General features: G+C 47.3%; 1 protein-coding gene across 1 annotated transcript; it reads left to right on the top strand.

Moving 5' to 3' along the window:
* The first annotated feature begins 3,022 nt into the window (after positions 1-3,022).
* Positions 3,023-24,820, top strand: LOC121108019 (olfactory receptor 14C36-like). Its single transcript, XM_040654675.1, has 5 exons — positions 3,023-3,116; positions 6,171-6,220; positions 8,011-8,875; positions 18,972-19,085; positions 24,756-24,820. Exons 1-5 carry the CDS (start codon positions 3,023-3,025, stop codon positions 24,818-24,820), a joined length of 1,188 nt encoding a protein of 395 aa, XP_040510609.1.
* The last annotated feature ends 1,747 nt before the right edge of the window (positions 24,821-26,567 follow it).

The raw sequence follows: 26,567 nt of genomic DNA, 5'->3' as shown, positions 1-26,567 counted from the left end.
AGGTGAAAAGGGAACAAAAGAGTACCTCAATGACTTCAGCAAAGTAAATATCTGCTTTCAGAAAGTAAAGAGACTGAATGTACTTGAAGATTCTCAATTGATGGACTCAAACACTCTACATCGTTACCCTCCACTAGAAGTAGGAAGCAGAAAACATGGCGGAAAATCCCTCCTTAAGCCTTCACTGTGGAAAGTCCCCAGTAGTGCAGCTCCCTGGGCAGGCTGAGTGCTGAGCCTGGCAGGCGGCAGAGTCCCTGCCCCGGCACACAGCCCCTGGGCCACAGCAGGGACCCTGCTCTGCACCACAGCCCTGGGCACACGGCTGCACCCCCGGCTGCACAGCCTCCAGCCGTCCTGGGACATGCAGCCCTCAGGGCTGTGCTCTGACAATGAAGCACCGAAGCCCTCATCTGTAGCAGGTCTTTCTCCACAGTAAAGAAACATGGAGCACCTTCAGCAAGATATCTAATGGGATGTCCCAAAGTTAGTGATCCCTCCAGGAAAAAGAAGATACATTGCCTGGTGGAAAAGACTTACCTTGTCAAGATTAATGAGAAATGTACCTCCAGTGAGCTCTCAGCCTGCTATTGTGCAACACAACATCTAATCTCTCTTCCTTCTCTTCTCCCCATCTCCGGATGGTCATAGCCCCAGCCCTGCTGTGTGGTGCTCAGGAGCTGCTGCTGGGCACAGCTGTCTCTCTGCAGCACTTCCCACTTATATCAGATCCCTGTGTCTCTTCCTTCTCTTCTCCCCATCTCCGGATGGTCATAGCCCCAGCCCTGCTGTGTGGTGCTCAGGAGCTGCTCCTGGGCACAGCTGTCTCTCTGCAGCACTGCCCACTTCTATCAGCTCCCTGTGTCTCAGGAGCCCAGCACAGCTCAGCAGCAGAGGAGGTGATTTCCTTCTCCCCACAGCCCTCCCTGGAGATATCCATGGTCCTCATGAGCTGACAGCTCCGGCAAGACAGCACAGTCATCACTGCAGAATGCACTTCGAAGTCAGATCCATTAATCAACACGTCCAGAGGATTCCAAAAACACGGATGTTCCTAACAGAAGAAGTTTGACCATGAGAGAAGCAAATACCAAATCTGGAAACCTCTGCTCATGACCCCTAATGAAAATGACAAACAGACAAAGACACGTGGGGTGGACTTCCACTGTTCTCGGCAGTGGTAGAGCTGAGGCAGCGCCGACATAGCGTTATTGTATCACAGCATGGCTTAGGTTGGAGGGGACTTTAAAAAGCACCTAGTTCCAAGCCCCCAGCCATGGGCAGGGCACCAACCAACAGATCATGCTGACCAGGATCCTATCCAACCTGGCCTTGAATGCCTCCCAGGATGGGGCACACAAAACTTCTTTGGGCAACCTGCTCCACTTCCTTTGAGTAGAAAATGTCTTCCTAAAAGCTCACCTAAATCTCCCCTCTGTACTTTAAAGCCATTTCCCTTTGTCCTATTACTATCAAGCCATCTCATCCTAACCCTAGGATTAGGCATCTCATCCTCAGATGGCAGCCCTGGGACTGAAATGGGGTTCTGCCCCCAGAGGTCCATGGGAGCCGGGAGTCCTCTTAGTTGAGTTCCGATGTGCACAGTGAGGTGTCTGTGTGTGAGCCCCACATCTGAATGCTTGGTCCTTAATCAACAGGGACTGCGTTGCTCACACAGACACACTCAGGGGTGCCCGAGGTGCCAGGGTTGATCCTAGTTGTGTGCTGGTGCTTGTGAAGTGTGGTGGAAAATCTCTGAGATAGACACCTCCTTCCTGAGCAGCTGAGGGCCAGAAGGGAGGTATTCTTGGCCATCCTAAATGCCACCACAGCCCTGTGCTTAGGGCACCCAGTGTGCCTTTTGCACCTGTTCCCAGGAGGCATGTCGTGTTACTACGGTGACCAAATGGATGAGTGTCGTGATTTAGCATCACAACACAGTGTTCTCATGCCAGGAAAATTTCTTTACTGCTGTGATGATTATGATCATGATGCTGTGTATCTGTGCTTATTTTTTTAAGCAAGCCTTTATACTCCAACACACATATTCTGTACATTTCCACAAAAAATGCATGGGCTAGAAAGCAATCAAATTCCATAACAAGTCTTCCTAATCAGCACAGAGCTTATTTTATGGGTAGGTACAAAACACCCCTGTTTATTCAGACCTTCTGCCTCCTTTCCAGAGCCTCATTATCAGAGAGTCAGCATTGAATGAGGCTGAGCTGACCTCTCCATCTCCCACAGATGAGCTCACAAAAGAAGAGCCAGATCTTCCTCTCTGCTCCACCTGTGTCAAACTCTGGAGTTCAAGGCATTACAAAGCCACGGCACATCTACATTCTTTGACTGATGACACCTCAGTTTGCTCTGAGCTCTCTTTTGAATGGCATCAGAGAAGTCTAGGGTCATGCCAGTTCCCATATGACAGGAAGCTGGCAAATGCTGTTCCAATTAGAAAGAAAATCAAGAAAGATGATCTAGGCAATTATGAACCTGTCAGTCTCACTTCAGTACCTGGTAAAATTATGGAAAAAGAAATGATGGTGGGAGTTACTGAAAACACCTGAAAGACAATTCTGTCCTTGGCCACAGCCAATAAATTCCATGACTGGAAAATCCTATTGAACTTAATGTCCTTTGATGAAGAGGTCATCCATTTAGATGAACAAGGGAAGCAAACTGATGCTGACTTTTTGGATTTCAGTAGAGCTGTTGATACTGTTCCTCACAGAATACTTCTGGACAGAATTTCCTGCATAGGGTTAGACAGAACCACAGTGTTGTAGGTGAGCATTTGGCCAATGGATGGGGACCAAAGGCTTACAGTAAAAGTGTTCCATCAAGCTGGCGGATGGTCACAAGCAAGGTTCCCCAGGACTCCATTTGAGGACCACTTCTCTTTAAAGTTTTCATCAATGACTTGCATGCAGGACTAAAAGGTGTTTTGAGCAAATTTGCTGATGATATTGAACTGGGAGGTTCTGTTGCTTCCACTGAAGGTGGAGAGGCCTTGCAGAGTGCTATGGACAAGATAGAGAACTGGGCAAGCACCAACCACATGAAGTACAACAAGAACGAGTGCCTGATTCTGCACCTGGGAAGGAACAACCATGGACGTACACTCTGCCTGGGGGATGGGACACTGGAGAACAGTCCCACTGAAAGGGGTTGGGGGTCCCGGTCAACAGCAAATTGGGCGTGAGTCAGCAGTGTGCCCAGGCAGCCAGGAAGGACAACCGTCCCCTGGGGTGCATTGAGCACGACATTGCCAGCTGGGTGAGGGAAGGGATTGTCCCTCTCTGCTCTGCACTGCTGCAGCCTCACCTGGAGCAGTGGGTGCACTTCTGGGCACCACAGAACATCAATTATGGGTCCCTGTCCAGAGGAGGGCACTACAACTGAGAGATCTGAAGTTCAAAGTTTCATTGGAATTGACTACTTGTTGAGACTGGGCCCTTCTCACATCCCACACCCTGTGGTGAGAGACACTGCCCACATGGAACTTGGCCCTCACGACATCCTTGCACACCATGCAGAGCCTGGGAGCTGCTGCCGCCTTGTCTTTCATTTGACCTCATACAAACCTGCATCCCACTGCCCCAGGAAGGGCCCTGAGCCAGCAGGAGGGACAGGATCTCCCTGCCAAGGGTCTGGGGATCAGGGCTTGGCCTTTCTGCTTCATAAGACAAAGGAGGCTTTTCTCAGCATCACAGCCACCATCACAGTGCCTTTGCCTGCCTGTCAGCATGGCTTCCAATTACCTGCTCTAACAAGTCCCTGGGGAAGACTGCTTGTTAGTGGCCCTCAGTGGGGCCCATTAATACTCCAAGAAACTTCTCTGTTCCTTCTGACTTGGTCTTCATGATCAATTTATGCCATCTTCTCTCTTCAGTGGGGGTTGATGGACTCAGCAGCGAAAGCCACCTGAGGCCCATTACAACCTAAGGGGCCCTCCTGTGCCTTGTGCCTTCCTGTCATCTTCTTCAGGTGTTCAGAACTTGTACAGCTAACTGGAGAGGTATCTGGAGAGAGCTTAAAGAGGAAGAGTTCAATGGGTATTTAAGAAGTCTCATTATTTATGTATTTATTTATTTATGGTTGTGTTTAAACAAGAATTTAAAGCAGCACTTGGCAGCAGTTACTGATCCAGGATGTCCCCTAACGAGCTTTGCTCTGTCACTGTTGTGGACAAATGTCCTCCTCAACTTCCCCACCCCATTTCTACTCCCGTTGGCCACATGGGACTGGCATCGCTTTTCCTCACATCACTCTTCTCCTCTGGACTCACCCGCTCACTGTTAAACCTCCTTTGCACCAATTCCCTCTGGCTTTCCTCAGAGAACCAGCTGCACGTGGGCAATGAAAGTCTTCTCTTTTTTGCCAACAAACAGAAAGAAAGGTGATGCAACTGAATGAACAGTAAAACACAGTGATCAACTGCATGCCTTGTCCAAACTGCATCTACTGAGATTAGACTTTCATAGGGAATGTTTGTACAAGAAATGCGTTAGACAGAGATAGGAAGGGATAGATATAATCACAGAGAAGGAGTTGACAAGAGAGTCCGTCAGACATTGGAGAGATGAAGCAGGTTCCAATAATCTCCCTGAAGGTCACAGATCAGCCAGAAAGATGGGAGGATAGTTGGGAGTGAGCAATGTGCACGGGATGGGGAAATGTGGAGGGCAGTGGGAAGAGCATGTGTCCAGATGGCCTGCTGAAAACATGCCCTTCAGCATGGTCATGTATTAAGGAGAGCTGCAGACACGTGGAGGATGAGGGACATGTAATACGCAGCAGGGTAGAACAGCAGTTGCTGTGTCCTGCAAACACAGTTCTGGAAAGCACTTTCATTTTTCAGGGGAAAAAAAAAATAAAAATAGACCAAATCCCCTCAAAGTCCACTGCTTTCAGTATAAAGAGAAAGCGGTCATCTGAGAATATCAGAATTTGAGTAGTGTGTTAACACATTTTCATTGGTTTCTATCTTTGTCTTCAATTCTGTGTTTCTATTTTGTTGACATAAACATCTTCCAGACTTTCAGCTTCAAAAAGAAAACCTCTGTTTGTCTCTCCTCACAGGGAAGTGCTCCAAACCCAATCAGCTTGTGGGAACTCTTCAAAATCCACTCCCGTTTGCTGACATCTTTCTTCTCCTGGAGGCACCACTCTGGATAATGCCTTCCCTCCACCTTCCAGTCATGGTTTCTTCATATAAAAAAGGAGGAGAGTGACTCTTTACTTCATTTCTGAAAAGTAGGTAAAGCATGAATGGTAATAAGCTAAAAGAGAGATTTACATTTGATGTTGGGAAGGCATTCCTTTCATTTTGTAGATCATGATGTGAGGTGCAGGACGGGTGTGGAACAGGTAGCCCAGAGAAGTTGTGGCTGCCCCATCCCTGGAGACGTTCAAGATGTCACGGGCCCCAGGCATCCAGATCTACCATGTTACAGCCCTGCCCACAGCAAGGGAGTTGGAATTAGATGCTCTTTAAGGTCCTTCCAACCCAACTCATTCAAGGATTTTGTGATTCCTGTCACTTTCTTCCAAGTTGAAATCCCTTTTTTTTTAGGTATTCCCTGATCACCTCCTCTTTTACTCAGGGCACACATGCAATGAACCGACATTTCCCACCTGTCTCTGGCACCTAGGATTCCAAGAAGCCCAGGCCAACTAATCAACAGCAAGGGCAGGAAGGAAAGGAGTATCAGAGACTTTTCCATGTCCTGTCTCACCAGGTTCCCTGCCCCATTCTACTCTGGGTCCACATTCTCCCTAGCCTTCATTTTGTAACCTACATCTTTCTACAAGCCCTTCTTGTCTTTGATATGCCTGGGCACATTCTATTGCAGTTGAACTGTAACTCTCCTAAACTCATCTCAGCAGGTACACTGATCAAAGTCTCTGCATTGCTGCCAGGTGACATCTACTTGCTTCCACTGCCTGTATGCTTCCTTTCTGTGTTTGTGATTGACCTGCTCTATCTTTCCAATTCTTGCAGGATATGCTACAATTTTACCTAGCTTCTGCTTCCTTGGAATGGACTTATTCTGCTTGGAAGCAGTGATCCTCAGACAGTTACTATATTTTTTGACCCTATTCCCCTTAGAGCCTTACCCAGCAGAACCAACAGCCTGGGTTCTCTTTGACCTTCGCATTCCCCACAGGTACCCAGCAGAGCACCTCTCGTCTTTGGATCCTCTATGGCTTGGTTCAGGTAACTGCCGTATGTCCCCTCCAGGGATCTTCAGTATGGTGTATGCCCTGCTGTGCTGTCCCTGCAGCAGATACTAGAGTGAAAAAGGCCCAAAATGTGGACAAGGGCTCCACAGGGTGAAGCTCCCATCTGCCTGTAGAGGGCACCTTCCACTTGCTAGCCTGACTGGATAGCTCATCTTTGGTATTTGTGTTCAGAATGTGGCACACAGGCATCAGACCCACTTTGGGACTTGGAGTTTTCCAAGCAGCACGGACACTCCTACGGCATGGCTTTCCTGAAGGTCTTGTGCTGCATTTGGAGCTGCATGTCAGTGTGCTGGACAGCCCATGGAACTGGCATGACACTAGGCTGCTTCCGATGCCATTCAGACGAGTTTTTGTCATTTGAGGAATAAAGATGTTTGTTAGCTTGACAGTACCTTGAGCTACAGCATATGCAGCAGATGGAGAACAGAGAAAGATCTGCCTCTTCTTTTGTGAGCTCATCCATTTAGTCAGCTGAATTACTCTGCATGTCTCATTTAGATGGGGGACAAAGGCACACCAAGGGGCCCTAAAATGCAGGGGTTTGATGTCATATAGGATGGCCAAGAATACCTCTATCTCCTCTCTGGCCCTCAAATGATGCTCAGAAAGGAGGTGTCTATCTCAGGGATTTCCCACACACTTTACAAGCACCAGAACAAATCCAGAGCCACCCTGGTCATCTTGGTCATCATCCAGGGTCTGTGTGTGAGCAACTGACTCCCCACTGAAGGACCAAGGACTCAGAGCAGGAGCTCACATGCAGGTAACTCCTTGTGCACATCTGAACTGATCCGGAGGAATCCCAGCTCCTGTGGGTCCATGGAGAGCTGAATCCCATTTCAGCCCCAGGGTTTCCATTTGGGGATGAGATGCCTGCACTGCCTCAGCTGGATCACTGCCCTACTCAGGGGAAGTCCACCCGACCCTGTTCTTCTCTGTGTGCCCTTTTTGTTACAGCAAACAGTCTTTGGTAGGACTAACCATATTTCTGTGATATAGCAGTGTCCACTGGACATTTGATGGTTAATGTAGCAGATTTCAAAGTACAGTCACCATGCTGTTGTCTTTCAGGAGCTGTTGGCCGTGGAGACCCAGGGACATCTCAGGGGAGGTGAGTGGGGAGGAAAAAATGACATCCTCTGCTGCTGATCTGGGCTGAGCTCTTGGGACAGAAAGAGCTCATACAAGCGGGCAGTGCTGCAGAGAGACAGCTGTGCTCAGGAGCAGCTCTTCTGTACAGCACAGCAGGGCTGGGGGCATGATCTGATGGTGACATGAGGATAGAAGTTTAATAAGTGTGAGCAGGCTGTGAACTCACTGGAGGAGGATCTCTCACAGCTCTTGACAAGGTAAACCTCTCGCTGCAGGCAATGTAGCCTCTTTTACTGGAAAGATCACTTATCCTGCAAACAGGCAGATTTCTGAAAGACAAATTTAAGTGCACAGTGTTTGGGTCAGTGTTCTGAGTGCAGATGTGGTAAAGATACAAGACATGAAAACTGCTCATAAGAAGAATATATCCAGAAGCTGGGATATGATAAGGAAATGAGATCAAAGTAAGATCTAATGTAGATTCTACTTCTTGTAGAACAGTGAACCTCAGGAAATTAAACAGAAAGTATAGAGTTAAATGGCCAATTTCCAAAGACCAAGAATTTTTTTTTATTATTATTATATGGCGGGAGGAGGGTATCTGAGGATGGTCTTGACTCATCATTATCTTCTGAACTCTGAACAGGACTCCATGCCCAGGAACTGCAGATGCCCAACAGCAGCTCCATCAGCGAGTTCCTCCTCCTGGCGTTGGCAGACACGCGGCAGCTGCAGCTCCTGCACTTCTGGCTCTTGCTGGGCATCTACCTGGCTGCCCTCCTGGGCAACGGCCTCATCAGCACAGCCGTAGCCTGCGACCACCGCCTGCACACCCCCATGTACTTCTTCCTCCTCAACCTCGCCCTCCTCGACCTGGGCTGCATCTCCACCACTCTCCCCAAAGCCATGGCCAATGCCCTCTGGCACACCAGGGCCATCTCCTACAAAGGATGTGCTGCACAGGTTTTCTTTTTACTATTCCTCTTTGGAGCAGAGTATTCCCTTCTCACCATCATGTCCTATGACCGCTACGTTGCCATCTGCAAGCCCCTGCACTACGGGACCCTGCTGGGCAGCAGAGCTTGTGCCACCATATCAGCAGCTGCCTGGGGCACTGGGGTCCTTAATTCCCTGCTGCACACTGCCAGTGTATTTTCGCTGCCTTTCTGCCAAGGCAGTGCTGTGGATCAGTTCTTCTGTGAAATCCCCCAGATCCTCAAGCTCTCCTGCTCAGATGCCTACCTCAGAGAAATTTGGCTTCTTGGGGTCAGTGCTTCTTTAGTATCTGGGTGTTTTGTTTTCATTCTCTTCTCCTATGTGCAGATCTTCAGGGCCGTGCTGCGGATACCCTCTGAGCAGGGACGGCACAAAGCCTTCTCCACGTGCCTCCCTCACCTGGCCGTGGTCTTCCTATTTGTCAGCTCTACCACGTTTGCGTATCTGAAGCCCCCCTCTATCTCCTCCCCATCCCTGGATCTGGTGGTGTCATTTCTGTATTCGGTGGTTCCTCCAGCACTGAACCCCCTCATCTACAGCATGAGGAACCAGGAGATCAAGGATGCAGTGAGGAAGATGATAGCATGGACTCATTTCAGCAGGGATAAACTTCTCATCTGTCTCTACAAATGATTCAAGGTCTTCTCCATCATGGGCCTATTTTATTTTCCTTTCTGTTTATACTATTTATTTATTTTCATCAATAAATACATTTTTATTTGCTGTTCATAGTTATGTTTTTGTGTGTAATTATCTTTAGCGGTTATCATGTTCCTATACATGTGTTTGGATTCCTTCCACTTCTTCTGAGGCATCACCCTGCTCTCTTTCTTCTGGAGTCCATATGAACTCTGGGTCAGTGCTGACTCCCACAGGCACTGTGTTCCATCTCTGTCTCTGCGGGCAAATGAGATGGCAGCAGGCACTGTGGAGCTGATATGGGCTGGATTAGCAAAAACTATCAATATATTAGCCTATACACTGATAGCCAATATATTGTGTTAGCAAAAGGAATCAGTGTGTGCTCATCCTATAACTTCCCAGTTTAGCTTCACTTGGTGTGTGAACAGCCCTGTCTTTATCAATGATCCTGTTTCACAGAAGCACTGAAATCACAACGGACTGCTTCTCTCTTTGCCTCCACCAGGTGCAAGGACTTGTTTTTGGGTTTGGTATAAACTGTTTGGAGTTAGAGTGCACCAAGATAGAAAGTTGCTGACTGTGGCGAGACATGCAATGGAAATTTGCCAAAGTGGGGGAAAAGAGCTAAGAGGTGAGCCAGGATGCACCATGATGAAGAGGAAGATGAAATAAAGGGGAGGAAGTAGGTGCTGTGAGAAGGAGGACGTGTAGTGTCAGGAGCTGTGCTGGGGGAACATCTCTGTACCACTGCACGCATGCTGCCCCACACAGTGCCTGCACAGAGCTGCCAGGGGCTGCCTGTGGGGTGGTGAGACCGGGCTGTCCTGCAGAGGGGAAGGTACACGGAGACACCATGCTGCAGGGCTGGGACCCCAGAAGCACCCTGCAACTCAGCGCCCAGCTGCGCTTTGCTCACCTTGCCCGGCTCCCAGGTGCCCTCCATGCTGCTCTGTTACTGCCTCTCCTCAACAGGACGGGAAAGAAAGCACACTTAACCAATTCCTGGGTTGAGGCAAAAAGCACTTTATTCTTTCCTTGCTTAAAACCCTCTGACAACAAAGTGTGTGTGTGTGTTAATGGCTGCACATCAAATGCAGGTTTATCTGCACACTTTGAAACTGCTATTGAGTTCAGCGTGTCTTTCACCTTAATATATTAATTGAAACTACACCTAACCCACAATAGATTTGACTAATATTTTGTATATTTTAATAGATTTCCAACACAGAATTCTGCTCACAGTCAGTTAGGCTTTCACATCCCTCTTATTCTTCAGCTACTTACTGTAAGTGATTTGCTATGTTTGTATTTCATCTCTGTTTTCTCATGTCCTGGCCTATTTTCTAATACTTAACAATAGCAACTTAAATTATCCTTGGTGTAGCAGTTAGTTATTTCTGTTCTTGCTGTCACACCCAGTCTGTTGTGTCACTGCAGCTCGGGTAATGATTCACTTCTGAATGCTTTGGTCATTGCTGAACTCCAGACCATTCCGATAGGAGCTCTTTGGATACCAAAGTGAAGGTTGCTATGTTACAGAAACACACTTATCTACCAGGTGCCAGCTGTAAGCAAAGAAACAATCTAATGAACAATTTCCTCGTGTATGCAGTTAGAAGACAAATTTTACTGTAACACAACCTTGGATTTACTGTCCATGGATTTACTGAGTTTTGTTTAGCTCAGTATTTTCAGGATCTAAATGGGAAATCAGTATTTTCCCAAAGCTTCATTGAATTTTGTGGTTCTTTATGGTCAGAATGATAATGTGGACGCTTTGACAATGCATCAGTTACACAGACTGTTACAAAAATCTACCTGGACTTCTGAAAGGCCTTTGGCATGGTCCCACATCACATCCTTATCTCTGTGGAGAGATGTGTGAGAAGGATCTGAAGGGTGGACTGCTCACTGGATAAGAAATTGGTTGGAAGGTCGCAGCCGAAGGACTGTTACCAAATGACATTTACCAAATGGCTCTTTGGGAAATGGGCTCCACCAGGTGGAGGCCGATCACAAGTGGTGTCCCCAGGGGTCAGCCTTGGGACCAGAGCTCTTCAACGCCTAGCAGTGGCATGGATGATGAGATAGAGCGCACCCTCAGCAAGATTGCTTGTGTCACCAGGCTGCATGGTGCAGTTGGCACGACAGAATGAAGGGGTGCCATCCAGAGGGACCTGGACAGGCATGAAAAGTGGGCCCAAAGAAACGCCATGAGGTTCAACAAGATCAGGTGCAAAGCTTTGCACTTGTGTTGGAACAATCCCAGGTATGAGTACAGACTGCGAGAACTCCTGCTTGTGAGCAGCCCTGCGGGGAAAAACTTAGAAGTCCTGGGAGATGGAAACCTTAACAGGAGTGCTTTCACCCTGAGGGGCCAACTGTACCCTGGGCTGCATCAAAAGAGGGGTGGCCATCAGAGTGAGGGAGGGCATTGTCCTTCTCTAGTCAGCTTGCACTTGTGCATGGCATTGCTCTGATCCATGTGAACATCCTTGCGCATGGTCTTGTTGATCTTGATGAGGTTCGCACAGAACCACCTCTGTATCTTGTCAGGGTTCCTCTGGATGGCATCCCTTCTCTTTACTCTGTTGACCATATCACAGAAAGTGGTGTCACCCACAAACTTGCTGAAGGTGCACTCAACAGTGCTGTCCAAGTCAGTGACAAATTGATTAAGTAGCACCAGTCCCATTTGCATACCTCTGAAAAATACTTTTGTCTCCACACAGCCGATGAGCTGTTGTCCACAACTCCGTCTGTGACCATCCATCCAATTCCACATACAGTGAGTGGTCCATCCATCAATTCATGCCTCATGCCTCTCTCTTCAGAGAGAAGGGTCTCATACAGGGCAATATCAAATATCGTCCACCAGTCCCGGTAGACGGAAAGTGCCATCATCTCACAATCTACCCTCCAGGCAGTGTACCAACCCATCAGATACTTTTAGCCTGACAGCTGACCACACAGATGAAATCTCACCATAACCTTTCAAGTCACAAGCCTGATGCTGATCTTTCAGGCAGACATGTCCAAGTTATGCGCCCATCATGTGCTAATGGGCAAGGGATGTGAAAACAAGGACCCAAGGCCTCTTTCTGTCTGCAGGCAATCAGCTTCTCAGGCAGAAGGGATCTCTCAGTCAGCCTGCCCAGCTGGTCTCTTCTGCTGGCTTGTCAGAGACTGGGGAATGAGCATTAGCTGCATTCCTAAAGGTGCAGAGCTCAGCCCTGAATTCGAGGCTGTCGTATTGACTACTACAGAAAGAATGTCTTCCAAGGCGCTTTGCCAGCCTTGTTCCTGCTGCGGGTCTGTCACCTCCAGAGACTGAAATAACCTCTGAAACACCATCTAGCCACGTTTGTTACAGGGTGGTGAGTTCCGCTTGCACAAGTGACCTCACCTCAACATTTCTATGTGTATACTTATCTATAACATATCAGAGCCTCACTCTGGTTGAGGAGCGGATGGTGCAGAAGTGTCTGGGTGGGATCAGTGTGCACACATCCATGGGTCCAGATGGGATGCATCCACGTGTGCTGAGGGAGCTGGCAGAGGTGACTGCTGAACCTCTCTCTATCATCTTTGACAGGCCTAGGAGATTAGGAGAGGTGCCCAAAGACTGGAGGATAGCCAATGTCAGTCCAGTCTTCAGAAATGGCGAGGAGGAGGATGTGGGAAACTCCAGGCCAGTCAGTGTCACCTCTGTCCCTAGGAAGGTGATGGAACAGCCTATTGTGGCTGCCATCTCCAAGCAATTGGGAGAGAAGAAGGATAGGAGGAGGAGTCATTATGTTTTCACCAAGAGGTAGTAGTGCTTGAGCAACCTGGTAGCCTTCTATGATGGCAGGCTGGGTGGATGGGGGGAGAGCAGTGTCCCTGCGCACCGAGGGCCCACGGGCTTTGCAGTAGCAAAGGTTTACTCACACTTTTCTCTGGGTTTACTGTCACTTTACTCAGGGCTTTACTCACAATTTACTCCGGGGTTCCTAACAATATGCTCCAGGTTTTACCCTCAAGGTTACTTTGGGTTTACTCACAATTTACACCAGGTTTCCTCACTATTTACTCCGGGCTTATATACTTTTTACTTTGGTTTTACTCACAGTTTTCTCTAGCTTTACTCACATTTTACATCAGGTTTTACTCACATTCTACACCACGGTTTACACATACTTTATTCCATGTTTCCTCACAGTTTTCTCCAAGCTTTGTTCCCTCTTTACTCCAGGTTTACTCACACTTTACTACATGGTTACGCACAAGTTACTCCGGGTTTACTCACACTTTACTTTGGGTTTAGTCACACCTTACTCTGGGTATTACTCACACTTTACTCTAGCTTTACTAACCCTTTATTCCGGGCTTACAGACACTTCACTCCAGGTGTACTCATACTTTTCTCTGGGTTTACAGTCACTTTACTCAGGGCTTTACTCACCCTTTACTCCGGGTTTCCTAACAATATACTTTAGGTTTTACCCTCAAGTTTACTTTGGGTTTACTCACAATTTACTCCAGCTTTACTCGCTATTTTCTCCGGGCTTACACACCCTTTACTTTGGGTTTTCTCACACTTTTCTCAAGCTTTACTCACACTTTACATCAGGTTTTGCACACATTCTACACCAGGGTTTACACATATTTTACTCCATGTTTTCTCCAAGCTTTGGTCACCCTCTACTCCACGTTTACTCACTCTTTACTTCATGGTTACGCACTCTTTACTCCATGGTCACTCACGCTTTACTTTGGGTTTAGTCACACCTTACTCTGGGTATTACTCACACTTTAGCTTTACTAACCCTTTACTCCGGGCTTACTCACACTTCAATCCAGGTGTACTCATAGTTTTCTCTCGGTTTACTCTCACTTTACTCTCACTTTACTCACACTTTACACCGGGTTTCCTAGCAATGTATGCCAGGTTTAACTCATATGTTTACTTTGGGTTTACTCACAATTTACACCAGGTTTCCGCACTATTTACTCCGGGCTTACACACCCTTTACTTTGGGTTTACTCACACTTTTCTCTAGCTTTACTCACATTTTACATCAGGTTTTACACACATTCTACACAAGGTTTTACAAATATTTTACTCCATGTTTCCTCACAGTTTGCTCCAAGCTTTGTTCACCCTCTACTCCAGGTTTACTCACTCTTTACTTTATGGTTACGCATCCTAACTCTGGGTTTACTCACTTTTTTCTTTGGGTTTAGTCACACCTTACTCTGGGTATTACTCGCGCTTTACTCTACCTTTACCAACCCTTTAATCTGGGTTTACTCAGACTGCTGTCCAGGTGTACTCATACTTCTCTCTGGGTTTACTCACACTTTACTCCGTGTTTCCTAACAATGTACACCATTTGTTTTACTCACAACTTTACTTTGTGTTTACTCAGAAATTACTACAGCTTTACTCACTATTTACTTCGGGCTTACACACCCTTTACTTTGGGTCTAGTCACACTTTTTTCTAGTTTTACTCACCCTTTACTCCAGGTTTACTCAACCTTTACTCCAGTTTTACACACACTTTATTCCAGGTTTACACACAATTTACTCTGGGTTTAGTCACACCTTACTGCGGATTTTACTCACAGTTTTCTCTAGTTTTACTCATCCTTTATTCCAGGTTTACTCAACATTTACTCAGGTTTTACACACACTTTATTCCAGATTTACACACACTTCACTCTGGGTTTAGATACACCTTACTCCGGATTTTACTCACACTTTACCCCGGGTTTTACTCACACCTGTTTACTTGTTGTAGACAATAAGATGACCAACCAGAGCCAGCCAAGAGTCTCCAACCTGACCCATGTCAAAAGAAAATAAGTCCTCAGCCTTCATCCAAAAGTCCACCAAAGAACCACCAAAAGATACGCATGTGTCATAGAGCTGAGACTTGGGGCAGGGATGAATGTCAATCATTTTGGGGACTCGCTGTACTAACCCAACATTTACTTGGAAATCTAATGCATGTGTAAGCAGCAGCTTCTTTAAGTATGTGCCTTTCTTGCCCTCCGGTATGCAGGGTAGGTGGGGGGCACTGGGGGAGATGTGGTGTGTGCACAGCGCTGATTAAACATAGCTGCTTTATAACTACTCTGTGGTTACAGAGTTTGATTTCCACCCATCACAGGGCACAGCCACTGGCACCACTGTCTGTGTCCCTGTACCCAAAGGCATTTGTGTCCTGCAAGCACCATTCTGGATAACATCTCCTTAAGAAAAATAAATATAAAAATAAAAGGACACCAAATTCCCTCAAAGAGCAGCATTTTCAACCTAAAAAAGAGAGAGGACAGGAGAGAATATTAGAAGTTGAGAAGCGTGTTAACATATTTTTATTGTTTTCGATCTTTGTTGTCAATCCTTGGTTTCAATTTCATTGACATTAATGAACATCTTTCAGCCTTACAGCTTCAAAAAGAAAAGAAGATCCATTTGTACCTTGCACAGAGCCTGGTGCCCCCCAGAATTTCCCTGTTCAGAACTGTCCATTGACATCTCTCAGTCTTTGCATTGATGGAGTCAAACTGTGGTACTGAGCTCATTTTGATTTTCTCAGATTGTGTTTTCGATGGTCACATGCAGCACAGGACACTTCACAGCCTCCATGCCCTTAATGCCAGGTACCCTGCCCCATTCTACTGTGGGTCCACATCCACCATAGCCTTCCTTTTGCTACATATACATTTCTAATAGCCCTTATTGCCTTTGATATGCCTGGGAAGATTCAGTTGTACTTGAGTATTAGCCTTCAGAAACAAATCTCAGCAGGTACAGTAGGACAAAATCTTTGTGCCGCTGTAAGGTGACCACTTTTTGTCTCCACTTTCTAAATGGTACCTTCCTAATGTACAACAAAGACACTTGAAGAAGCCAAGGTGTGGTCTGCTGTAGCCCAAAGGTGTGAGCTTGGCTTTTGCCCTCCCTTCAGACTCCTCAGCTCCACCATCCCACGGCCACTGCAGCCCAGGGTCCCTTTGATCTTCACATTCCCTACAACCCCTTCCTTGCCCGTGAGTATGAGATCCAGTAAGAGATCTCTCCTCTTCAGTTCCTCTATGGCTTGGTCAAGAAGCTGCCATCTGTGCTCTCCAGGGATCTACTGGGTGCCCTGCTGTGCTGTCCCTGCACCAGATACTGGAGTGAAAAGAGTCCCCAAAGGGGACAAGGGCCTGACAACATGAGGCTCCTGTGTGTGTAGAGGGCACCTTCCACTTGCACTTCCTGATCAGGAAGCTCTTTCCATTTGCTCTGACCTGGCTGCTCTGCCATCCCCAGGCAGAGCTCAGTGCACTCTCACAGACTTCATTGTCTCCTCACCCATCCAGCGTAAAGACTCTGTATCCCCCTTGTGTTAAAGCCCAGTTGTGGAAGCCATTTAACCGTGTCCCTGTGGTCCAAAAAAGAGCTCAGGCCTGCAAATGTACAAAGAGTTCTAGCACAGCATGTGTTGGTGTTCTCATTAGTGTCCTTGCCTGTGTGACATTTTTGTTACGTCATGAGCAGAGGTGTCCAGATTTGGCATTCACTTCTCTCATGGTCAAATTTCTTTCAGTAGGAACAACTGTGCTTCTGGAATCCAGTACACATGATAATTAATTGAGCTGACTTTGAAGTATGTTCTGCAGTGATAGATATCTCCAGGGAGAGAAGGAAATCACCTCCTCTGCTGCTGATCTGGGCCGGACTCATTGGGCATAGGGAGCTGATACAAGTCAGCAGCATTGTAGAGAGACAGCTGTGCCCACAAGCAGCTCCTGTGCACATGAGCTGCGAACATGCTCTGTAGGTGACAGGGAGAGGAGAGAAGGAAGAGAGCTTACAGGCTGTGTGGAGTAAGAGCAGGCTGTGACTTCACTGCAGGAGCATTGCTAACAGTCATTGAGAAGGTAAGCCTTTTGGTACAGGGAATGGAGCTATGTTTTCCAGGAGGGATCACTAACTCTGGGACATGCCATAGCACATCAGGCTGATGGCAGCCCACATTTCCTTACTGTAGAAAAAGACCTGCTCCAGCTGAGGTCTTTGGTTCTGCAGCATCAGAGCACAGCCCTGAGGGCTGCGTGTCCCAGGACGGCTGCAGGCTGTGCAGCCGGGGGTGCAGCCAGGTGCCCAGGGCTGTGGTGCAGAGCAGGGTCCCTGCTGTGTCCCACACAGGGGCTGTGTGCCAGGGCAGGGACTGCCGCCTGCCAGGCTCAGCACTCAGCCTGCCCGGGGAGCTGCCCAGGGCGCTGCGGGGAAACGTGTGGGGGGAAGGAGCCCCCCGGCAGGGCAGGGGCCTTCTGCTGCCACAGCTGCTGCCGGGGGCAGGGGGATCACAGCTACGCTGCACCCCAGAATGTTTCCAAGGACACTCTGTATGAGGAGAGGCAAGGCAGGGATTGTCTTCTTTCTAATCTTAGGGATGGGAAAAAGACTGGAGGCAGAAATCTAAAAGGGACTGTCAACAGCAGAGTGCATCTACATCCAAGGAAATGCTGTGAGGTTGGTGAAATGAATATTAGGTGTTGTTTGCATGTTGTATGGTGATGAGGCATTGCTGAAGTACGTTGAGAAATGCTGACTACTTAGTGATGGGTAATAGATTCCTCTGCTCTCATCAGGATCTGACTTCTTTTCATAGTGTTATGGGGGTGCAATCATTCTCCATCTTCCAACTTGTCGAGCTCAGAGCAATTAGAAACATGCCCAACCATCTCCACTTTCTCTGCACTAAGCAGCTGTGAATCCCTTTGGCTCTCGGCTCTCATAGGCATTCATACTGAGTGCACCAGAAGCACTCAGAATTTCTCAATTCAGCAAACACTCCATGGAAACACTGAGCGAGAAGAGGAGAACAGAAAAAAAAAATCACTAAAATTTATTTTCATGACCCACATATTTCTGGCTTTGAGCTCACAGATGCTGACAAGCACCTCTCGATTAGAAGTTACTTCATATGACATATTTTGTAATGAAAACTTGTCCCCACAGAACCACCACATTTCCCTGTATCTAGGGGACAAGACTGCTTCCTTGAGAGAAAAAGTGCAGAAGGCCTCCAGGCAAACTCAGCATCATGGAATGTAGTTCACAACATTGTGATTGAAAGAACATTTTCCACACAGAAATCTCTGACTTGAACCTTTGTACTCCTTGGACAGGTCCTGGTGCCCCGAAGTACCAGAAGCCCAACAGCAGCTCCATCAGCGAGTTCCTCCTCCTGGCGTTGGCAGACACGCGGCAGCTGCAGCTCCTGCACTTCTGGCTCTTGCTGGGCATCTACCTGGCTGCCCTCCTGGGCAACGGCCTCATCAGCACAGCCGTAGCCTGCGACCACCGCCTGCACACCCCCATGTACTTCTTCCTCCTCAACCTCGCCCTCCTCGACCTGGGCTGCATCTCCACCACTCTCCCCAAAGCCATGGCCAATGCCCTCTGGCACACCAGGCACATCTCCTACGCAGGATGTGCTGCACAGGTCTTCTTTTTACTATTCTTCTTTGGAGCAGAGTATTCCCTTCTCACCATCATGTCCTATGACCGCTACGTTGCCATCTGCAAGCCCCTGCACTACGGGACCCTGCTGGGCAGCAGAGCTTGTGCCGCCATGGCAGCAGCTGCCTGGGGTGCTGGGGTCCTTAATTCTCTGCTGCATACTGCCAATACATTTTCCCTGCCTCTGTGCCAAGGCAATGGTGTGGATCAGTTCTTCTGTGAAATCCCCCAGATCCTCAAGCTCTCCTGCTCACAGTCCTATCTCAGGGAAGTCGGGCTTATTGTCTTTAGTGTCCTTGTCTTATTTGGATGTTTTGCTTTCATTCTTTTCTCCTATGTGCAGATCTTCAGGGCCGTGCTGAGGATGCCCTCTGAGCAGGGACGGCACAAAGCCTTCTCCACGTGCCTCCCTCATCTGACCGTGCTCTCCCAGTTTCTCAGCACTGCCTTCTTTGCCGGTTTGAGGCCCCTCTCTCTTTCCTCCTAAGTCCTGGATCTGACGATGGCAGTTCTGTACTCAGTCGTGCCTCCAACCCTGAACCCCATTATCTACAGCATGAGGAACCAGGAGATCAAGGATGCAGTGAAGAAGATGATAGCATGTACTCATTTTAGCAGGGGTAAACTTCTCATCTATCTTTACAAATGATTCACAGTCTTCTCCATCATGGGCTTATTTTACGTTCCTTTCTGTTTATAATATTTGTTTTCATTAATTAATACATTTTTATTTGCTGTTCATAGTTATGTTTTTGTGTGTAATTATCTTTAGCGGTTATCATGTTCCTATACATGTGTTTGGATTCCTTCCACTTCTACTGAGGCATCACCCTGCTCTGTTTCTTCTGGAGCCCATATGAACTCTGGGTCAGTGCTGACTCCCACAGGCACTGTGTTCCATCTCTGTCTCTGCAGGCAAATGAGATGGCAGCAGGCACTGTGGAGCTGATATGGGCTGGATTAGCAAAAACTATCAATATATTAGCCTATACATTGATAGCCAATATATTACGTTAGCAAAAGAAATCAGTGTGTGCTAATCCTAAATCTTCCCCGTTTAGCTTCGCTTGGTGTGTGAACAGCCCTGTTTTTATCAATAATCCCGTTTCACAGAAGCACTGCAATCACAATGAACTGCTCCTTTCTTTGCCTCCACCAGGTGCAAGGACTTGTTCTTGGGCTTGGTATAAAGTGTTTGGAGTTAGAGTGCACCAAGATAGAAAGCTGCTGACTGTGGCAAGACACACAATGGAAATTTGCCAAAGTGGGGGAAAAGTGCTAAAAGGTGAGCCAGGTGGCACCGAGATGAAGAGGAAGATGAAATAAAGGGGAGGAAGTAGGTGCTGTGAGAAGGAGGACGTGTGGTGTCAGGGGCTGTGCTTGGGGGCACACCTCTGTACCACTGCACGCATGCTGCCCCATACAGTGCCTGCACAGAGCTGCCAGGGGCTGCCTGTGGGGTGGTGGGACCGGGCTGTCCTGCAGCAGGGAAGGCACACAGAAACACCGTGCTGCAGGGCTGGGACCCTAAAAGCACCCTGGAACTCAGTGCCCAGCTGTGCTGTGCTCACCTTGCCTGGCTCCCAGGTGCCCTCCATGCTGCTCTGTCACTGCCCCTCCTCAACAGGATGGGGGAGAAAACACAGTTAAGCAATTCCTGGGTTGAGGCAAAAAGCACTTTATTCTTTCCTTGCGTAAAACCCACTGACAACAAATTGTGTGTGTTAATGGCTGCGTATCAAATGCAGGTTTCTCTGCACACTTGGGAACAGCTATTGAATTCAGCGTCTCTTTCACCTTAGTATATTAATTGAAACTACACCTAACCCACAACACATTTGACCAATATTTTGTATATTTTAATAGATTTCCAACACAGAAATCTGCCCACAATCAGTTAGGATTTCACATCCCTCTTATTCCTCACCTATTTACTGTAATTGAAGTGATTTGCGATGTTTGCATTTCATCTTTGTTGTCTCACGTCCTGACCTCCTTTTCGAATACTTAATCGTAACTTCCTAAATTACCCCTGTGTACCAGTTAGTTATTTCTGTTCTTGCTGTCAGACCCCGTCTGTTGTGTCACTGCAGCTCGGGTAATGATTCACTTCTGAATTCTTTGGTCATTGCTGAACTCCAGACCATTCCAAGAAGAACTCTCTGTATACCGAAGTGAAGGTTGCTAAGTTACCAAAACACACTTACCTACCAGGTGCCAGCAGTAAGCAAAGAAACAATCCAATAAACAATTTCTTTGTGTGTGCAGTAAGAAGATGTATTTTACTGTAGCACAACATCAGTCCTGAGATTTACTGTGTTTTGTTTAGCTCAATGTTTTCAGGATCTAAATGTGAAATCAGTATTTTCCTAAATCTTCATTACATTTTGTGCTGCTTTATGGTCAGAATGATAATGTGGACTCTTTGACAATGCATCAGTTACATAGACCAGTACAAAAATCAATCAAGACTTATGACAGGCCTTTGGCATGATTCCCATCACCTTCTTATCTCTGTGGAGACATGTGTGAGATGGATTTGAAGGGTGGACTGCTCAGTGAATAAGAAATTGGTAGGGAGGTTGCAGCCAAAGGACTGTGGTAAATGGCTGTCTGGGAAATGGGCTCCACGAGGTGGAGGCCGATCACAAGTGGTGTCCCCAGGGGTCAGCCTTGGGACCAGAGCTCTTCAATGCCTATCAGTGGCATGGATGATGAGATACAGCACACCCTCAGCAAGATTGCTTGTGTCACCAATCTGTGTGGTGCAGCTGGCATGACAGAATGAAGGGGTGCCATCCAGAGGGACCTGGACAGGCTTGGGAAGTAGGCCCAAAGAAACACCGTGAGGTTCAACAAGATCAGGTGCAAGGTTTTGCACTTCTGTTGGAACAATCTCAGGCATGAGTACAGACTGCAAGAACTCCTACTTGTGAGAATCCCTGCAGGGAAGGACTTAGAGATCCTGGGAGGTGGAAATGTTAACAGGAGTGCTTGCAGCCTGAGAGGCCAACTGTACCCAGGGCTCTATCAACAGGGAGGTGGCCATCAGAATGAGGGAGGGCACAGTCCTTCTCTACTCAGCTTGCAGTTGTGCATGGCATTGCTCTGACCCATGTGAACATCCTTGCACATGGTCTTGTTGATCTTCACGACGTTCTCATAGACACACCTCTGTATCTTGTCAGGGTTCCTCTGGATGGCATCCCTTCTTTTACTATGTTGACCACATCACAGAAATTGGTGTCACCAGCAAACTCACTGAAGGTGTACTCAACAGCGCTGTCCAAGGCAGCGATGAAGAGGTTGAATAGCATCAGTTGCACTTGCAGACTCCTTAAAAAATACCATTCTCTCCACACAGCCACTGAGCTGTTGACCACAACTCTGGCTGTGGCCATACACCCAATTCCACATACACTGAGTGGTCCATCCATCAATTCATACAGGTCTCATACAGGGCAGTATCAAATGTCTTCCACCAGTCCAGGTACACGGAAAGTGCCATCATCTCACAATCTACCTTCCAGGCAGTGTACCAACCCATCAGCTTCTCTTGGCCTGCCAGCAGACCACACAGATGAAATCTCACCATGACCTTTCAGGTCCCATGCCTGATGCTGACCTTTCAAGTAGACACGTCCAAGTTATGTGCCCATAATGTGCTAATGTCCAGGGGACATGAAAACCCACACCCAAGGCCTCTTTCTGTATGCAGGCAATCAGCTTCTCAGGCAGAAGGGATCTCTCAATCCACCTGCCCAGCTGGTGCCTTCTGCTGGCTTACCAGAGACATGGGAATGACCATGAGCTGCATTCCTAAAGGTACAGAGCTCAGCCCTGAATTCAGGGCTGTCCTATTGGCAAATACAGAAAGAATGATTTCCAAAGCCCTTTGCCAGCCTTGCTCCAGCTGCGGGTCTGTCACCTCCGGAGACTGAAATAACCTCTGAAACACCATCTAGCCACGTTTGTTACAGGGAGGTGAGTTCTGCTTGCACAAGTGACCTCACCTCAACATATCTATGCGTATACTTATCTATAACACATCAGAGCCTCCCTCTGGTTGCGGAGTGGATGGTGCAGAAGTGTCTGGGTGGGATCAGTGTGCACACATCCATGGGTCCAGATAGGATGCATCCACGTGTGCTGAGGGAGCTGGCAGAGGTGACTGCTGAACCTCTCTCTATCATCTTTGACAGGCCTTGGAGAACAGGAGAGGTGCCCGAAGACTGGAGGATAGCCAATGTCACTCCGGTCTTCAGAAAGGGCAAGAAGGAGGATGTGGGAAACTCCAGGCCAGTCAGTCTCACCTCTGTCCCTAGGAAGGTGATGGAACAACCTATTGTGGCTGCCATCTCCAAGCAATTGGAATAGAAGAAGGATATGAGGAGGAGTCAGCATGGGTTCACCAAGAGGTAATAGTGCTTGAGCAACCTGGTAGCCTTCTATGATGGCATCACAGGCTGGGTGGATGGGGGGAGAGCAGTGTCCCTGCGCACCGAGGGCCCACGGGCTTTGCAGTAGCAAAGGTTTACTCACACTTTTCTCTGGGTTTATTGTCACTTTACTCAGGGCTTTACTCACAATTTACTCCAGGGTTCCTAACAATATGCTCCAGGTTTTACCTTCAAGGTTACTTTGGGTTTACTCACAATTTACACCAGGTTTCCTCATTATTTACTCCGGGCTTACACACCCTTTACTTTGGGTTTACTCACACTTTTCTCTAGCTTTACTCACACTTTACATCAGGTTTTGCTCACATTCTACACCAGGGTTCACACATATTTTACTCCATGTTTCCTCACAGTTTTCTCCAAGTTTTGTTCACCCTTTACTCCAGGTTTACTCACTCTTTACTTCAAGGTTATGCTCACTTTACTCCGAGTTTAATCACACTTTACTTCTGGTGTACACACACCGTACTCCGGGTATTACTCAAGCTTTATTCAAGCTTTACTAATCCTTTACTCCGGGGTTGCACACACTTCAATCCAGGGGTACTCATACTTTTCTGTGGGTTTACACTCACTTTACTCAGGGCTTTACTCACAATTTACTCCGGGGTTCCTAACAAGATGCTCCAGGTTTTACCCTCAAGGTTACTTTGGGTTTACTCACAATTTACACCACCTTTACTCGCTATTTACTCTGGGCTTACACACCCTTTACTTTGAGTTTACTCACAGTTTTCTCAAACTTTACTCACATTTTACATCAGGTTATACTCACATTGTACGCGAGGGTTTGCACATATTTTACTCCATGTTTTCTCCAAGCTTTGTTCACCCTCTACTCCAGGTTTACTCAGTCTTTACTTCATGGTTACACACTCTTTACTCCAGGTTTACTCACACTTTACTTTGGGTATTAGTCACACCTTACTCTGGGTATTACTCAGACTTTACTCTAGCTTTACTAACCCTTTACTCCGGGCTTACACACACTTCAATCCAGGGGTACTCATAGTTTTCTCTTGGTTTACTCTCACTTTACTCTCACATTACTCATACTTTACTCAGGGTTTCCTAACAATATAAGCCAGGTTTAACTCATATGTTTACTTTGGGTTTACTCACAATTTATACCAGGTTTCCTCATTATTTACTCCGGGCTTACACACCCTTTACTTTGGGTTTTACTCAAAGTTTTCTCTAGCTTTACTCACATTTTACTTCAGGTTTTACACACATTCTACACAAGGTTTTACAAATATTTTACTCCATGTTTCCTCACAGTTTTCTCCAAGCTTTGTTCCCTCTTTACTCCAGGTTTACTCACTCTTTACTTCATGGTTACACACTCTTTACTCCGGGTTTACTCACACTTTACTTTGGGTTTAGTCACACCTTACTCTGGGTATTACTCACGCTTTATTCTACCTTTACCAACCCTTTAATCTGGGTTTACTCAAACTGCTGTCCAGGTGTAGTCATACTTTTCTCTGGGTTTACTCTGACTTTATTCCATGTTTCCTAACAATGTACACCATTTGTTTTACTCACAACTTTACTTTGTGTTTACTCACAATTTACACCAGCTTTACTCGCTATTTACTCCGGGCTTACACACCCTTTACTTTGGGTCTACTCACACTTTTTTCTAGTCTTACTCACCCTTTACTGCAGGTTTACTCAACCTTTACTCAGGTTTTACACACACTTTATTCCAGATTTACACACACTTCACTCTGAGTTTACATACACCTTACTACGGATTTTACTCACACTTTACCCCAGGTTTTACTCACACTTGTTTACTTGTTGTAGACAATAAGATGACCAACCAGAGCCAGCCAAGAGACTCCAACCTGACCCATGTCAAAGGAAAATAAGACCTCAGCCTTCATCCAAAAGTCCACCAAAGAACCTCCAAAAGATACGCATGTGTCATAGAGCTGAGACTTGGGGCAGGGATAAATGTCAATCATTTTGGGGACTCGCTGTGCTAACCCAACGTTTTCTTGGAAATCTAATGCATGTGTAAGCAGCAGCTTCTTTAAGTATGTGCCTTTCTTGCCCTCCGGTATGCAGGGTAGGTGGGGGGCACTGGGGGAGATGTGGTGTGTGCGCAGCGCTGATTAAACATAGCTGCTTTATAACTACTCTGTGGTTACAGAGTTTGATTTCCACCCATCACAGGGCACAGCCACTGGCACCACTGTCTGTGTCCCTGTACCTGGAGGCATTTGTGTCCTGCAAACACCGTTCTGGATAACATCTCCTTAAGAAAAATGAGAAAAAGAAAAAGAAAAGGACACCAAATTCCTTCAAAGAGCAGCATTTTCAACCTAAAAAGGGAGAGGACAGGAGAGAATATTAGAAGTTGAGAAGCGTGTTAACATATTTTTATTGATTTCAATCTTTGTTGTCAATCCTTGGTTTCAATTTCATTGACATTAATGAACATCTTTCAGCCTTACAGCTTCAAAAAGAAAAGAAGATCCATTTGTACCTTGCACAGAGCCTGGTGCCCCCCAGAATTTCCCTGTTCAGAACCATCCATTGACATCTCTCAGTCTTTGCATTGATGGAGTCAAAATGTGGTACTGAGCTCATTTTGATTTTCTCAGATAATGTTTTCGATGGTCACATGCAGCACAGGACACTTCATGGCCTCCATGCCCTTAATGCCAGGTACCCTGCCCCATTCTACTGTGGGTCCACATCCACCATAGCCTTCCTTTTGCTGCAGATATAATTCTAATAGCCCTTATTGCCTTTGATATGCCTGGGAAGATTCAACTGTGTTTGAGCATTAGCCTTCAGAAACAAATCTCAGCAGGTACAATAGGACAAAATCTATGTACTGCTGTAAGGTGATCACTTCTTGTCTCCACTTTCTAAAAGAATTCTTCCTAATGTACTCCAAAGACACTTGAAGAAGCCAAGGTGTGCTCTGCTGTAGCCCAAAGGTGTGAGCTTGGCTTTTGCCCTCCCTTCAGACTCCTCAGCTCCACCAACCCATGGCCACTGCAGCCCAGGTTCCCTTTGATCATCACATTCCGCATCAGCCCTTCCTTCCCTCTGCTGCTGAGCTGGGCCGGGCTCCTGGGACACAGGGAAGTGATACAAGTGGGCAGTGCGGCAGAGAGACAGCTGTGCCCAGGAGCAGCTCATGTGCACCACACAACAGGGCTGGAGGCATCATCTGCAGGTGACAGGGAGAGGAGATAAAGAAGAGAGCATACAGGCTGTATGGAGTGTGATCAGGCTGTGAGCTCACTGGACAAGCGTTGCCCACAGTCACTGAGAAGGTAAGCCCTTTGCTACAGGCAGTGCAGCAATGTTTTCGTGGAGGGATCACTAAAGCTGGAACACTCCATAGCAGGTCAGGCTACTATGGCAATCTGTGCATTTATATCATGTAAAAGACCAGTTCCATATGAAGTCTTCCCTTCTGCCATGTCAGAGCACAGCCCTGAGGGCTGCGTGTCCCAGGACGGCTGCAGGCTGTGCAGCCGGGGGTGCAGCCGGGTGCCCAGGGCTGTGGTGCAGAGCAGGGTCCCTGCTGTGCCCCAGGGGCTGTGTGCCGGGGCAGGGACTCTGCCGCCTGCCAGGCTCAGCACTCAGCCTGCCCGG

This window comes from Gallus gallus, chromosome 33, assembly GCF_016699485.2.
Source record: "Gallus gallus isolate bGalGal1 chromosome 33, bGalGal1.mat.broiler.GRCg7b, whole genome shotgun sequence".
NCBI lineage: Eukaryota > Metazoa > Chordata > Aves > Galliformes > Phasianidae > Gallus > Gallus gallus.
The sequence above is the reverse complement of the archived record's forward strand: the minus strand, read 5'-3'. Positions and strand labels throughout refer to the sequence as shown.